The 15,933-nt window shown below is 40.0% G+C and overlaps 1 protein-coding gene across 2 annotated transcripts; it reads right to left on the bottom strand.

Moving 5' to 3' along the window:
* Positions 1 to 598: 598 nt before the first annotated feature.
* Positions 599 to 15,342, bottom strand: LOC123875706 (muskelin). 2 transcript variants are annotated; one of them, XM_045921698.1, is made up of 15 exons: positions 15,125 to 15,342; positions 11,634 to 11,846; positions 10,710 to 10,911; positions 8,711 to 8,903; positions 7,913 to 8,097; positions 7,072 to 7,186; positions 5,736 to 5,962; positions 5,167 to 5,330; positions 4,519 to 4,657; positions 3,851 to 4,045; positions 3,162 to 3,320; positions 2,676 to 2,915; positions 2,012 to 2,176; positions 1,456 to 1,721; positions 599 to 885 (listed from the first exon to the last, which is right to left on the bottom strand). In XM_045921698.1, exons 1-14 carry the CDS (start codon positions 15,202 to 15,204, stop codon positions 1,494 to 1,496), a joined length of 2,505 nt encoding a protein of 834 aa, XP_045777654.1. In that variant the 5' UTR covers positions 15,205 to 15,342; the 3' UTR covers positions 599 to 885; positions 1,456 to 1,493. The 2 variants fall into 2 exon arrangements, with proteins under 2 accessions (XP_045777654.1, XP_045777653.1); XM_045921697.1 differs by having other exon boundaries at positions 599 to 1,721.
* Between the last annotated feature and the right edge of the window lie 591 nt (positions 15,343 to 15,933).

Below are 15,933 nucleotides of genomic sequence, written 5' to 3'. Positions count from 1 at the left end.
CAGACTTATGCTAGCGGTATAACGCTGTCTCGTTTTAACAGTGTCTTGAGTCTGAGCAAAGTCAAAGTGCGGTCTATAGATATCAGCCTAAGAGTGTAGCTAACCTACTTAATAAAAAACATACAGCTGAATTGAGAACCTCCTCCTTTCTTTGAAGTCGGTTAAAAAGATGGCTACAGATAAGTATGTAATTATCTACAATATTTATCATTATGTGATGCATACAAAATAAAACCTTAGTCTAATTACGTAATTTTTTTACACTTTGACATGTTACATTAATTTCTAAAAACTAATTAGAGGTGATGTTACGTCCTTCACATTAGTATTATTATAGTGCGTTTCATCGAATAGTACCTATGGCGTTATGTTGGCTCCCCTGTGTGTTGAGTGGTCATTGGCACCATATTGGCATGAGAAAACGCAGATTTTGTTTATCTTCATTTGATTTTCTTTTCATTCATTCAGGAAAATCAAATGAAAATAAACAAAATCTGCGTCTTCTTATGCAAATATGGTGCTAATGACTTGGACAGACAGAGGAGCCAACATAACGCCATAGGTACTATTCGATGAAACGCACTATATCAGCGGCAGCTCAATTGCGGTAGAATGACAGCTACAATGTCTCGATCGCAATTACCTCTGATTACTTGACGCTCGCTCACTATTGGCTACAATGCATTGTTGCAACAAGAACACCATAAAAACCAATAACAACAATTGCGATTGTAATAATGATTGATGCAGGTTTTGCGGAATCGAGCTACGGTTCTATAAACTTGCACGGTTAGCGAATCTCTATGCGTCCAACATTCGTAATCTGTCATTCCCATACAAAATCATCATGTTGACAGCGGTGATAGCATTTCTGCCGCCCTTTAACTGCAAAAAATAAGTTGACTTTTTGGCAATTTTGGCGCAGCAATTTTAAAAATTTATGTTTCTTAAAAGGAATGCTGTGTAGAAACAAACCAAAACAATCTTAAAGCCTTCGTCGTACGTTTACGTTTTTAAAACATTAGTTTTTAATAATTCCAACGTTTTTCGGCGATAACTCAAAAATATTATAAAAAGAAAATGACATGGGGCCTAAATAATAATAATTAAAATCGAGTTGCCATATGTCAAAAACGTACAGAATCAGGGCCCGATCTACGTGAACAGTGTTTTATAAAGTCCCTACTCTTGAACATTCATTTTATTTCAATAACATCCTAAGATATTTATTTGAGCTATGACAATTTTATATTATAGCATAATGACGAGAAGTTACTTAACATCTTTCTTTTGTAAAATTCAAGTACTATAGTTGTGATATTTTTTAGTTACAGAGTTAAAGGCGGTGTTCACGCTAATAGAATGCCACTTTCAAGTGTGATTTGCAATGGTGGCAACATAACGTCAGGGGACAAATAAAGTGAACGGTCTATAGAATACATTTCTAGAGCTTACGTCATCACTTGAGTCAGAAAATCCGTTATCGAATCAGTCTACAAGTGCACTAGGTCTGTGACGTCAGCAGCGGGCGGCACGGTGGAGGGTCGGAAGTACTGACACAGCTGATCGTATAACTTCATACGGTTGCTGCGCTCGTCCCACTCGGTGGAGTCGGGCGCGTCGTCCTCGTCGTTGCCCACGTCCCACGTGTCGGGCGTGGGCGACGACGACTCCTCGAACGGTTCCGTGGGCTCAAATGACGTGTCATCCGCGCCTAATACCTGGGGAAAGTAAAAAAGAAACGTTTGAAAACAGCACCACGACACATCTTTTAAAAAGCGCGCGCACTGCAGATTCTATCTTTTCATTGCCCGCAAACAGCATCTCTCTCTATGTTATTTAGAATAATACATCCTTCTCCCTCGTACATGTACCTATTATAATGCGTATCTGTGCCATTTGCTGCAAACCGCCGACAATGCGAGCACACTGCTTCCTGGATTCAACACAAGCTGTCTCTGTCTGTCTGATGTTACAATCGTATATCCTTCTCTCTTACACATGTACTTACCGCAGCGAGCGCTTGCGCCATGTCTCCAGAGTGCGCCATTTGTCGCAATGCCGCGCGTCGCCGCGCCAACGCTCGCACGCGGCGCGCAGACAGCGCGCGCGCACTGCTCTCCGGTTTCTCGCTGCCCGCAAATAGCACTGTCGCCAACTTCTGGAAATGCTCCACCTGAAAACAATTGTTGGCTAGCTAGTCATTTTTCACAATTTATTCATAATGGAGTTCCCAACATTAGTACCAATTTTAAGCCCTATGTGAATTATTGTAGCCTTGAATGTCTATTTTGCCCGGACTAATTAAGACATATGTTTATAGTAAATAGTTAAATACCAACTAGGTAAGATAGCAGTTCACATTAGCATAGTCAGCAAGAGATTCTTCATCCTTCAACCAAACACAGTACCTGCTGAGGATCGCTATGGTCGGTGACGGCGCGTAGATCATTCCTCAAGTACAGCAACGCGCTGGGCGCCAGTTGCGGCCAGCTCCCTATACCGCGCCTTCTTTAGCGCCGCGCGTGCGGATTCAACTGCGCGTTGAAAGGACGCGCGGTGCAGACGCAATGACCAAAAATCGTCTAATTGGATGATTCCCTTCCGCCTTCCAATTCTATTCCGTTTATTTACATTTAGAGCAAGAGAACCATAGATTTAACCAAACAACATACTTGCTGGGGATCACTATGGTCGGTGACAGCGCGTAGATCATTCCTCAAGTACTGCAACGCACTAGGCGCTAGTTGCGGCGACGCGGCCAGCTCCCTATACCGCGCCTCCCTTAGCGCCGCGCGCGCGGAGTCAACCACCCGCTGTACGGACGCGCGGCGCAACCTCAGCGACCAGAAATCATCCAGCCGCAGCCGGGGGTTGGCTGCTGTGCCGGGATTACCCCCGAATAGATAGTGGATCTGTTAAACCGTAGGAAAATCTGGTATTCCACAGAGCAGTTATAAATTAGAAATATTTTCTTAAGAACTTTCCAACCAAACTCCTACAAAAAAAAGTAAGTTTGAGCAATATGTATTCTATGGTTTTGCCGGCTTATAAACATGCCAAATATTTACAGTCAAAAGTGTACAAACCTACTTAAAATAATTTATTTGACGTTGACTTTGAAAACATGGCACTGCTTCTAGACCTTAAGAATATCTGACCTTTCTGACGGGATCATAGACGAGTTGGTGCGCGAAGCGCGGACGCGGCTCGCTGGGCGTAATGCAGTCGTTTCTGTACACACACGTCCACGTCATGCGCCGCAGAGAGAACACCCATAATGTGTTGTACACCCGCTTGTCCTTCTCTTTGCTCATTCCCTGGTAAAATACGCCATTTATTTAAAAAAACTAGCCACTATCCGCGAATTCGTCAGTAGGTTTTGGGAAATTCTGCGGAAACTCTTTGATTCTCTGTAGAAAAAAGGATCTTATACCTCATGGTGCAAACCGTATTTGTATCAGATACCACCAAAATTGGTTAAGCGATTCAGCCATGAAAATGTAACAGACACACACACTTTCACAGTTTATAATATTAATATGGATAGTGGCAACTAAGATTTATGCTTACTTTGATAGTGTGAAATACATAATTTAATAGTATCCAACAAAGGTACAGAACTCGATATGCTCATTCTATCTTATTCTATGTCATAATGCCATCCTTTTCACAATGCTGGGAGCATTATAAAATCGTGACAACAGAATTGGCTCCGTGGACTTTATGCAGACGTTTCTGTACACGCACGTCCAGTCACCCATGTCATGCACTCTTGAGAGGAGATCCATAATATATCGTACACTGTCTTGCTCCTTTTCTCTTTGGTAAATCCCGCAGCTGCTCTTACCGACAGAACATGTATCTCGTCCGTGTCCGGGTCGAGCGTGGCGCGCTGCGTGAAGCCCTGTGGTGGCGGTGCGCGCGGGGGCGCCGCACACAGCGCGCGCGCGCCGCCGCCGCCTCGCTCGCAGTCCCACCACCACAGGTCCACCAGCTGCTCCTTGTTGCGCTGCCCCGCAAACATATACAGGCGACGCTGCACCTGCTCACAGACCAGAGATTAGGGCAGAGTGGACTAAAGTGAGGAAGCTCTCGGTTTGATTCTAAATCTGTCGAATATTAGGCTAGGGGCACAGTTCACGCCAGTTAAGAAACTTCTAACAAAACGTCGAGGCTTGGACGTGACTAGCAGGCGTCAAATGCCAGTACAACCCTAAGGTAGCCCTATTTTTCTGTATTTTACGTCACCATTAGCCTTTTATTTGACATATCGTCGATTCAAGATCAAGCTGAGAGTTCCCTCACTCTAGTTCACTCTGCTAAGGGTGAAGAGACCTAGTTGTTTCATAACCTATCTGGCGACAAATGGAGGTAACATTTTCCAAATTTAATACCATCAAGTCAAGAGTTAATAGGCATCTTCTAGGCAAGCCCGCTCCATAATCACTTGCCACCAGGTCTGATTGCAGACTAGGTCTATGAATTTAAAAAAAAAAGTATATTGTTGATGCGTACCGGGTGGAACAGCATAGAGTGCGAGACCCGCGGCTGCGGCGCCGGCAGCTCGTGCTTGTCCGGCAGCAACAGTTGCCACGTGTTGCGCGCGATGTAGTACGCGTACAGGCCCGAGTACTGCGGGCTGGCCAGCTCCTCCCTGCAACGACACTACGAGCTGATCTAGTGGCAACTGCCTCGTTGGTCTAACTCTAGTGGTTAGCATGTTCGACTGCAGGTGACGAGGTCCTGGGTTCGATACCCGGGGCGGGCTAAAGATAATAGTTGGATTTTTCTCTTGAGAAAGTCTCTGTACCTACTAGCCCGGAGTTAGGAAGTTGCCTCGGAGAGCACGTAAAGTGGTCGGTCCTGCGCCTGACCTCTCAAGAGTGAATAGGCATCTTCTAGATTTTTTTTTAATTTATTTAATCAAAATGATTTAACATAGGATATATAATATATATATAAGCGCGATCCAGCTTAAGCTGCGTCATCACTTGCCAGCAGGTCTGATTGCAGCCTAGCTTAAAAAAAGGTAGACTTTGAGCTTCGCGACCGCGATGAGCGACACTTAGGCACTGCTTTGTACAAAAATGTACAGAGAGAATTCGATGTGACCGATGTAGAAATCAGCGCCGTGTCAAAGCATGCTAGCGACCACTAACTCACGTGTTAGCGGGCAGCACCCTGCCTCCAAACACGTATATCGTCTGTGTGTCGGGGTCGAGGCACATCTGATGGTCGAACACGAGGCGCGGGCCGCCCGCCGCCGCCGTGTCGCCGCACACTAGCGACCACGCGCCAGAGCTCACGTCATACATGTATAGGTCACTCTGGAAAAAAATTATATGATAACTTGACATAGCAAGGCAGCAAGGGTCGCCTTTTGACAGCTACAGTCTTACAGTGCCAATTACCGCTAATTGGGATGATGACTTCTTACGAGCTATTAAATAGAGCATTAGTATAGCATAGTTTTAAGTCTAGTAACCATTTTAAATTATTTATCGATTTAACTAAAAAAGTACGTCAAACGTTTATGACGTCACTGTGTATTTCATACAGGCTCCATCGACGTCCAAAAATGTTTCACGATTTTTTTTTTAAGTTAATTGGTGTTGTTCCGACTGAATAATAAAATTAGTTAAAATAGTTTTTTAATTAATTTTACGACAATTTATTGTGCGATCACATCTGTAAAAAGTATTATTTTTTTAATAAAAAACAATGTTAATCACATTCATATTGCTGGGCACCCGTTGCGCGTTGTCCAAGTATCTTCCCAAAGTGTAAAGTCTCTCGTGAACCGGATCGAACACCATCTTGTGGCACGAGCGAGGCGTGGGGCCGCCGACCATGCCACTGTGTCGACACAGCAGCGTCCATCTTTCTGTCGTCGTGTTGAAACTCCACAGGTCGTCCAGGTCTTCGCTGCCATTCCAGCCGCCGAAGAGGTAGAGCGTACCTGTTAAAAACGAGTTTTAAAATAATTTGAAATTTGTGAAAAGTGGCATTAACCCTACAATAGCGACCGGTAATTCAAAAAATTATGAATATCCATACTCGGCGATGCTGAGTTTGCGACCCATTGTATATCGTTAGCTTTTAGTTTAGATATAACTAATATATAAGATATAACTCACTGTATATATAACTAGCAATAATGAAACCATAAAGATTTTTGACGTGACAACGTCTTATAATTCGATAGAGCCGGCTGTACGCACGAAAAAACATGACTCATGCGGCGTTACCTCGCTCTGAGGCGTTCCATGTAAGGCTTGAAGTGCAAGCGAGAGCGCGGAACGAGCGACAAAGAAGCACAATCGGCCTTTGTTGTCACGTTCAACTATCGTCAGTAAACTGACTTTACAGACAACCAATTTTTTTTTTCTTTCTTTTTTAAAAATGAATATTAGCCATGTCTATCATGCGCAATATACCTATTTCCCCTCCAAATAAGCGAAATGATTGTGTAAGGTTTAGGTAGGACAACAGCGCCACGGGTGGGATTTGAACCGTCGACCTTTCGAATTTCAGTTTGAAGTTTAACTGATGAGCTATTGAGGCTCTAGATTTGGGAACATACTGCACTATTATCCCAAGAAAATCTATTGTGTGATTCCATTCCATCAATCCTGCGTCCACTGCTGGACATAGGCCTCTCCAAGAGCGCGCCATTAAACCCGCTCCCCGCCACCTTCTTATGGTCATCAGTCCAGCGAGCTGGAGATCGTCCCACACTCGCTTACTGGTACGCGGTCTCTACTCCAGAATACGTCTGCCCCATCGACCGTCGGTTCTGCGACAGATATGACCTGCCCATTGCCACTTCAGCTTGCTAATCCTTTGAGCTATAACGGTCGATTTTGTTCTTCTGCGAATTTCATCGTTCCGGATTTTATCCCTGAGAGTGATAGATACCCAACATAGCTCGCTCCATAGCGTGCTGAGCGACTTCTAGTTTGTGGACGAGGCCAAATGTCAATGTCCACGTTTCCGCTCCATACTTCATCACAGGTAGGACACACTCATTGAAGACCTTAGATTAATGGAAATGAATGGAGTGAATACCTGAGGTGGGGTCGACGACTAGCTGGTGTCCGCCGCGCGGGCCCGGCCGGCTGCCGCAGTTGCTGCACGACGTATAGCAAGACTCCGGCGCCTCCGCCCCGTTCACGCCCACCTCCTGTACACAAACCCTGCATTACATGGTTCTCCTCACCCTAAGGTTGCCTGGAAGAGATCGCTATTTTAGCGATAAGGCCGCCTCTTGTACATAAATCTTTATTGTTATTTATATATTACTGTCTTGTTGGTGTACAATAAAGAATATTTTACTTTTACTTTACTTTACATGACCTGACAAGGTAGAGTCAAATATAATAACATAAAAATAACTAAACACATTGACTTAAATTAGTTACAACAACAAAACACTACCGTGCACCTATTTCCCGAACTAGTAAAAACTGTGTCTCGGAAAACAGGGCATCCAGCTCTGTAGTTAATGGTTTGGAAGTGGTAAAGAATTTGGAAAAAAAAATTTTTAGGGTACCTCCTAAACGTTTAGTGGGATTGACGGTTTTTCGATTCAGGGACCTGTGTGCGAAATAGTACGCTTAAGAGCTTCTTCATGCAGGCTGCGTAAGCGTTGCGTAAGCGTTGCGTAAGCGTAAACGTAGCGCGTACCATTGCATTGTAATGTATGGAACTGTATGAAACATGGCATACCGCTTGCGTGGTGTGAACGTTTACGTAGAAGTAATGCGTGCAGTTACGTCTATAGGTTACCTTGCTCCTAACCTAACCGTGCGAACCTATGCGTGCTGCATACGCAATTGGTGTTAAAAGTGCTCATTTTTGTTAGAGTCAAGTGAATCTTCATCATTTGGTTAATAATACAAAAACTAACTGGTAAGTCAAGTCTCGGGTCTCTGTCCGCACAGGACAGGTCAGCGGGATGTGACCTTCGGCTGGGCGGGATGGGCGTGGCCTCGTCACAACACAGGCGCTCCTCTACTTCGGCAGAGCAGCCGCAAAGCTGCTGCCATTCCGGCGTGTAGGGCTGCCATGACATGTACCAGTCCAGTTCGCCATCTATAGTTAAATAGGTATTTTAGCTTAATATTCTGAGCACAACTAAATTTTAGAACATTCACATCCTCTTCTTACTAAGCTAATATGAAAAGGACAAGGTTTGACAGTTTTAAATTTAATTTTGAGCTGTCAAACCTTATGACCTCTAGCTGCAAGTCGCAAGACTATTGTTTAAAGTAGTGTGCGCTAAAATTTAGAGTCTAAAAATGTAAAATTCAAGTTCCGTCCTTTTTTAGCCATATTAGAAAGAAAAGGATGCAGGTATACTCTAAATTTTATGTAGAGAAAAACATTACTATCAAGGGCAGTGGCGCCGATTCTGTTGTCTTTCTCTAGAGTATCTATAAAAGAACCAGCAAAGTGCGAGTCAAACTCGCGCACCAAGGATTCCACACTCAGGATTTTTCTGACATTTTGCACAATAAATCACAAATTATTATGCATCGGCGGGAAGTATCCTATAGGTTTTCTTGACAGACACGACAGATGGACAGACAGACAGACGGACAGGCAGACAGACAGAGAGAAAAGTGATCCTATAAGGATTCCGTTTTTCCTTTTGAGGTACCTGACCCTAAAAAAAGCTAGAAGCTAGAGCTGTAAATAAAATGACCCTTAGCAGCCTCGTCAAATATCTGCTCAGCGCGCTCGTAGTCCCCGTGCTCCACCAGCGCGTTCCACAGCCGCGCCTGCGCCGCGCCCTCGAGCCGCACGCCGCTCTCCCGCGACAGCGCCTCGAACGCGTCCTTGTAGCGCCGACGACGCAAATGCTTCAGCAGTATCCGAACCGCTTCTTCTTCTTTGCGCTAAAATAAAATTAATACTATAACGAGGTATATACACGCCTCAATAACTTAACAGGTTGAGGAGCCGACTGAATTCTAAAAGGTCGGCGGTTCAAACCCCACCCGTTGCACTACTGTCGTACCTACTTCTAATACAGCTTTGCGCTTAGTTGGAGGGGAAAGGGGAATATTAGTCATGATTAACATGGCTAATATTCTTTTTTTTTAAATTCAATTCAATTCAATTCAAAATATTTTTATTCAATTAGACTTTTACAAGTACTTCTGAATCAAGAATTTTGAATTGAATAATGTTTATTTTAGGGGATAATCTCTGGAACTACTAAACCGATTTTGAAAGTTCTTCCACCAGTAGAAAGCTACATTATTCCTGAGTAACATAGGCTATAATAAACTTTATTTTCAAAAAATTAGAGATCCCTATATGACAATTGTAATAAGCTACCCCGTGCGAAGTCAGGGCGGGTCGCTAGTTGAAATATAAAAGCAAGTGGAACCAATAATAAATTATAATATTATTCTCATTGTTATCTTAACAACTTAGATGTATAAAATATAACTACTCTCAAGTTTACTGACTGTCCAACTGATAAATAATCAATTTGTTTGCGTGTGGATGAGCTTCTCATTGCGTTAATTGATTTTGATGAAAGCTACAGGGATAGCTTGCATCCCAGAGAATCACAAAGGCTAATTTTGGTCCCGAAAAATCATAGAGTTGCCACAGGATAAAAAAATTTGACCACATGGCAAATTTTTGGCATCATCTCCTTGATACAGAAGCAGTTTGCATCCTGGAGGATATACAGACAGATTACTTTTATCCCAGAAAACGAAAGGTTCCCACAGGATTTTTAAAAACCTAAATCCACACAGAGAAAGCCATAGACATTATCTATTACATAAATAAAAATTGAAATATAAAAACAAGTGGAATCAATAAACCCATAAATTATAATATTCATTGCTATCTCAACAGTAGCTTTAGGAATATAAATACATCGTAAGTTTATTGACTGTCCTACTGATAAAGAATTGAGTTTGTGTGTGGATGAGTAGTCAGATAGACAAAAACCCTCAATATCAATCCACATTAATATTATAAATGCGAAAGTGTATCTGTCTTCTGCCTTTTTCTTTTTTTTTTATTATATAGACTAGTGCTTGGCTGCAATCAGACCTGCTAGCAAGTGATGATGCAGCCTAAGATGGAGCGCGCTTGCCTAGAAGTTGCTTATTCACTCTTGACTTGAAGGTACCCATTCCCATATTATAGGTGGAAGGGAAAACTGTCTATTACCTTTTCATGATCATTACCAATTTTGAAGAATCTTGGCACCTAGATAGCTTACTTTTACTCTAGAAAATCTAAAAGTTTTAATGATTTAAATTACAAAACTTAAATCCACACAGATTAAATCAAATATGAATATATTTTTCCAATGAAAGACTAATTTTTTCATTTGAAAAACATGTTACTTCGTCTGTGATGGCGTTTGCTGGCGCGCGTGCTGTGCTTGTTTGGAGTGTTTTTTTTTTGTTAAGAGTGGCTGGTTTTTGTGTTAGTTGGTGTTTTTTGGTGGTGGAACTGACTGGGAAGCGCTCTAAAGGGGCGCCGCGCGTATGTCGGCGGGCACCGGCGCAGACGGAGTCCATACTTGTGTAAATTCAATAACTTGAAAATATCACAAACTTGACATTGGCTAATCAGAGTAAAGCCAGATTTAAAGAAAAAAAAAAACATGTTTTTTTCCAATAATACCCATCACTAAATATTGGTAAAAAATTTGCTCATTAGATACTTACCAAATTAATGGTATCCATGGCAGAATTGATCAAATCCTCATGGTTTTTCCCTTGCAGTTCTACATACCATATGGTGTAATTATATGCAGGGCCCCATGATTGGAGAGGCACAATTTTTATATATTTAACAGGCAAGTATAGTCCATCTGACGTCCTGTGCCTAAGTTTGAAAGTTTCTGCTACATAATCCATTTTCAAGCCACTGAAAAATAGTAAAAGGTGAATCATGGGACCAGTTTCCATCTGGGAAATTGTTGCTTCTAATGATTTTAGAGTTGGTTAATGTTTGTATAGTGAGATATTATTATAATGTGAATGACGAGATAAATAATGAGTCTCATCTGCATGCAAATTCTGGGTTGGAATATTGATAATTCAAAATCATTGTTGTATGTACCCGTTATATACATAATATATCATTGCTTAAGTTCTAGTACCGTACCCTAAATTCTGTTTTTGAACGGTAATTGGTCATTTCAGCTAATCAAAAACTAGAAAACATCCTGTAGAAACTCTTAAAGGCATGAAAATAACAGTATTCATCAGACAATCCAAAAAATTCAAATTATGCGGTTTTAGGATCCTGTACCCGAAGGGTGCAAATGGGGCTCCATTACTAAGCCTCCGCTATCTGTCCATCTGCCTGTCTGTCAGCGGGTTGTATCTCATGAACCATAATAGGTAGAGAATTGAAATTTTCATATAATGTGTATTTCTATTGCTGCTATAAGAACAATTATCAGGAATTTCAAAATGGCCACCATACAAATTTAAAAAAAATTAAGGTACATAGTGTTATATCTTGGATGACGGTACAGAACCCTTCATGTGCATGTCTGAATCACACTATGATAGTGTTTTACCTAAATTTGTATATTTTTATTACTAATGGCTTCAGCATAAGTGTGGATAATAAGAACTTACGCAGTTAATAACAATGACAAATTATTCTCATCTGTGCCACCAAATATTTGAAACTTTTTTAGATCACTAACATGTCCTTTGATATACTTTCCAAACATTATGCTCTCTACAATTGCTGGCGCTTCTAGTTTCAGCATTATGAACTGTGATGGAGTAGTACTATCTGTAAACCATCTTGACATCTGGTCAGGTGGGTCATTCACCATTATATTTCTGAAAAAGAACATACACTACACATGACTACAGCGATGTTGTTGTACATCGCCGCCGTAGTTATCTGAAACTTAAGTAGCATATTGTAGGGTTTTAATTTAGGACCCCACCAAGAATGGATTTTTAGAATTCTACCTGAGCAAAGTCTGGACATGATAGGTAGTTTGTAGTCAAGATGTTTACACTATAAATTGTGGAGCCGCGTCGCTTCAGTGTGATATGTTTTATGCACTATGTGGTATGGGGCATTTCACGTCAAGCGGACAACCAAAAAAAAGTGAGGTCGTGAATTTTGTTTATACTCTGGTCAGTTATACTTCTAGTAGACATGGATATATACACACAATGTTTTTTTCGTATGATGCTTTATTGCTGAGTTATGAGCTTTTAAAAATTTACTAAGAATGAAGTCCGTTATTTTTGGATGCTTATTATTTGTAACAATTCATTTGTAAACAAAACTAAAAAGCATTGTTTATTATAGTTAAAAAGTTGAAATTTTTATTTTTTTTATCGAATTCTAAATTTAAATTTTTTAACGTATAGTAAACCGGCAGTGAACATTTCAAATCGATATTTGAGTAACTTGGCCAAAATAAAAATAATTTTTTTTTTACCGTGAATTAAAGCTTACATGTACTTATTCTTCACCAAAAAAAATTGTAACGTGATGTCTAATAGTTTAGGACTTAGTAGCCCAGTAATTTGGTCGTCAAAAAGGGGCTTATCTGGAAAGTTTTCAGAAAGTTATGCAAATTGGTGGTTTTATAGATTTCGATGTGCTCTTTCCGAATTTTTATTTTGCCACCTCGTACCTTTGCCGCTCGCGCCGCCATCTTGGAAAAATGGCGTCCAAAAACAGTTTTTTCACGATAACTTCTTTCCCATTCATTTTACGACACAAATTGCTATGTAACAATTAAACTAGAGACAATTTCCTACAATTTGAGTAGTCACTTTTTTTTGTAGACTCAATAGTTTCAGTGTACGAGCGCCACAAAGCCCACTCCAACACTCGTTTTGGCTAAATAACTCATTTCCACACCACCATGTGGTAGAGTGAGTGGCGTGATTTTTTTTACGGTATCTCCAGGAGACGGTAGTCACCTTCAATTTAAGACATCACTTCGTTCAGAGAATACTAACATTCTTCAGAATTCCGCTCGAGATAAGAGTAAATATACTGCATCGCAGTTTCGATCTCATGTGAATATGGACCTTTTTTTGGGTTTCGAACCCAAAGGATGCCAACGGGACCTTATTACTAAGTCTTCGCTGTTATCCGTCCGTTTGTCTGTCAGCGGGCTGTATCTCGTGAACCGTAATAGATAGAGAGTTGAAATTTTCACAAAATGTGTATTTCTATTGCCGTTATAACAACAAATAATAAAAATTTCAAAATGGCTGACATGAAAAAAAACAAAAAAGTAATGTTATTTCTTGTTTGATGGTACGGAACTCTTCGTGTGCGAGTTGGGCTTGCACTTGACCCATTTTTTTATTTTTTTAGTTTGTAGTGCGAGGTAAAATTTTTAATGCACGAATTGCGATATTGTGTATTGACTGCGACCACATTATAAACATGCTCGAGATGCCGAAAAATCGGTCCAGTGCGAGTCCAACTCACATAGGAAGGGTTCCGTACCATAATACAAGAAATAATGCTCTTTTTTATTTTTTTTTCATGACGGCCATTTTGAAATTTTTATTATTTGTTATTATAACGGCAATAAAAATACACATTCTGTGAAAATTTCAACTTTCTACCTATTACGGTTCATGAGATACAGCACGCTGACAGACAGACGGACAGATGGATAGGCAAACGGATGACAGCGGAGGCTTAGTAATAAGGTCCCATGGGCATCTTTTGGGTTTAAAACCCAAAATAAAGGCTCACATGCACGTGAGATCGAAACTGCGATGCAGTATATTTACTCTTATCTCGAGCAGAATTCTGAAGAATGTTAGTATTCTCTGGTTGAACTGATAGCTTAAATTGAAGGTGACTACCGGCTCCTGGAGATACCATAAAAAAAAATCACGTCACTCACTCTACCACATGGTGGGGTGGAAATGAGTTATTTAGCCAAAACGAGTGTTGGAGTGGGCTTTGTGGTGCTCGTACGCTGAAACTATTGAGTCTACAAAAAAAGGTGACTACACAAATTATAGGAAATTGTCTCTAGTTTAATTGTTACATAGCCATTTTTATCGTAAAATGAGTGGGAAAGAAGTTATCGTGAAAAAACTGTTTTTGGGCGCCATTTTTTCAAGATGGCGGCGCGAGCGGCAAAGGTACGAGGTGGCAAAATAAAAATTCGGAAAGAGCACATCGAAATCTATAAAACCACCAATTTGCATAACTTTCTGAAAACTTTCCAGATAAGCCCCTTTTTGACGACCAAATTACTGGGCTACTAAGTCCTAAACTATTAGACATCACGTTACAATTTTTTTTGGTGAAGAATAAGTACATGTAAGCTTTAATTCACGGTAAAAAAAAATTATTTTTATTTTGGCCAAGTTACTCAAATATCGATTTGAAATGTTCACTTCCGGTTTACTATACGTTAAAAAATTTAAATTTAGAATTCGATAAAAAAAATAAAAATTTCAACTTTTTAACTATAATAAACAATGCTTTTTAGTTTTATTTACAAATGAATTGTTACAAATAATAAGCATCCAAAAATAACGGACTTCATTCGTAGTAAATTTTTAAAAGCTCATAACTCAGCAATAAAGCATCATACGAAAAAAACATTGTGTGTATATATCCACGTCTACTAGAAGTATAACTGACCAGAGTATAAACAAAATTCACGACCTCACTTTTTTTTGGTTGTCCGCTTGACGTGAAATGCCCCGTATTACAAATCATTCACTTGTTTTCTGTAAATACATATATACATACCTATGTATATATCCCTCACAGTTCTCATAACTATATAAATATACGTTATTTCTTTACTATGATTGGAAATATAATCACATACTAATAGTTAATTAGGTAAAGACAACAGCGATGTTAACTAGTTATTGGGAATAGGTACAACTTAGATCGAAACTTTTCTCAGCAGTATTTAATAAAATCATATGAGTATGATGAGTATTAACAAGAATGTAAGATTCGTTACACAAGGTTAGGTGGAAGTCGCCGATTTAATACCATAATATCTTCATTTGCTTCCATCGGCGACTTCTACTAACCGGAATTTTTCTTAGATAGCCGATAGAATTATTTATTTACGTATTTTACGTAACATGAAACTTACTCAGGTAAATAATTGGCAGAATAACTTGAATATTTATGAATGGTATACTTGAGGACAACTGTCTCGTATTTATTATCCATTTTTGTAACTAGAAATAGATCAGTTTTATATATTTTAACGTCACAAATTCCAAATTTTTAGTCCGTTTTCATAAAATTAAAAAAAGAAAACTATTTTAGTATTTAGCGACATTTGTGTTTGCAATCTGTCAACTGTCAGTGTCAACTGTCAATTTGACACTCACTGACAGACACTGTTGCCCGTAGACGGAATCTCTGCCTACGCTTTTGCCACAGTTAATACAAAAATGTTATTATACATAGAAATTAGAAATTGAAATTATCGGTTTTTTAAATTTTTTTTGTTCTCTCGCTTTCTTGTCAGTCTTTTGGTTTATATATCTCCGGAATAAACCGTAATTGATTTTAAACTTGTCAATGAGAATATTTTGATGATTGAGTCCCTTGAAATTTCAAGTATAGATTCGAACTGGTGGCAATGTAATATTAACTCGCATCATAAGTTCCTAGTAAAAAAAAATTTAATTGTCAAAAGTAAGAGCTACATGGCCGCAAAATATGGTGCTCCAGTCTTTTCTACAGAACCTCCAATGACTGCAATGCTTCCAGCTTCTCCCTTTGCTTCTTTTATCTCTTTGCTTAATTTATTCAGCAAATTTTCATCAAAATTATCCTTAGCAATGCGAAAGCATTCATTACCTATTAAACCATGCCCAAAAAATGTAAACTTATTACAAAAAAAACCTGGCCAAGTGCGAGTCAGACTCGCGCACTGAGGGTTCCGTACTC

This window comes from Maniola jurtina, chromosome 20, assembly GCF_905333055.1.
Source record: "Maniola jurtina chromosome 20, ilManJurt1.1, whole genome shotgun sequence".
NCBI classification, from domain to species: Eukaryota; Metazoa; Arthropoda; class Insecta; order Lepidoptera; family Nymphalidae; genus Maniola; species Maniola jurtina.
Note: the sequence above shows the minus strand (reverse complement) of the source record. Positions and strands in the feature narration are given on the sequence as shown.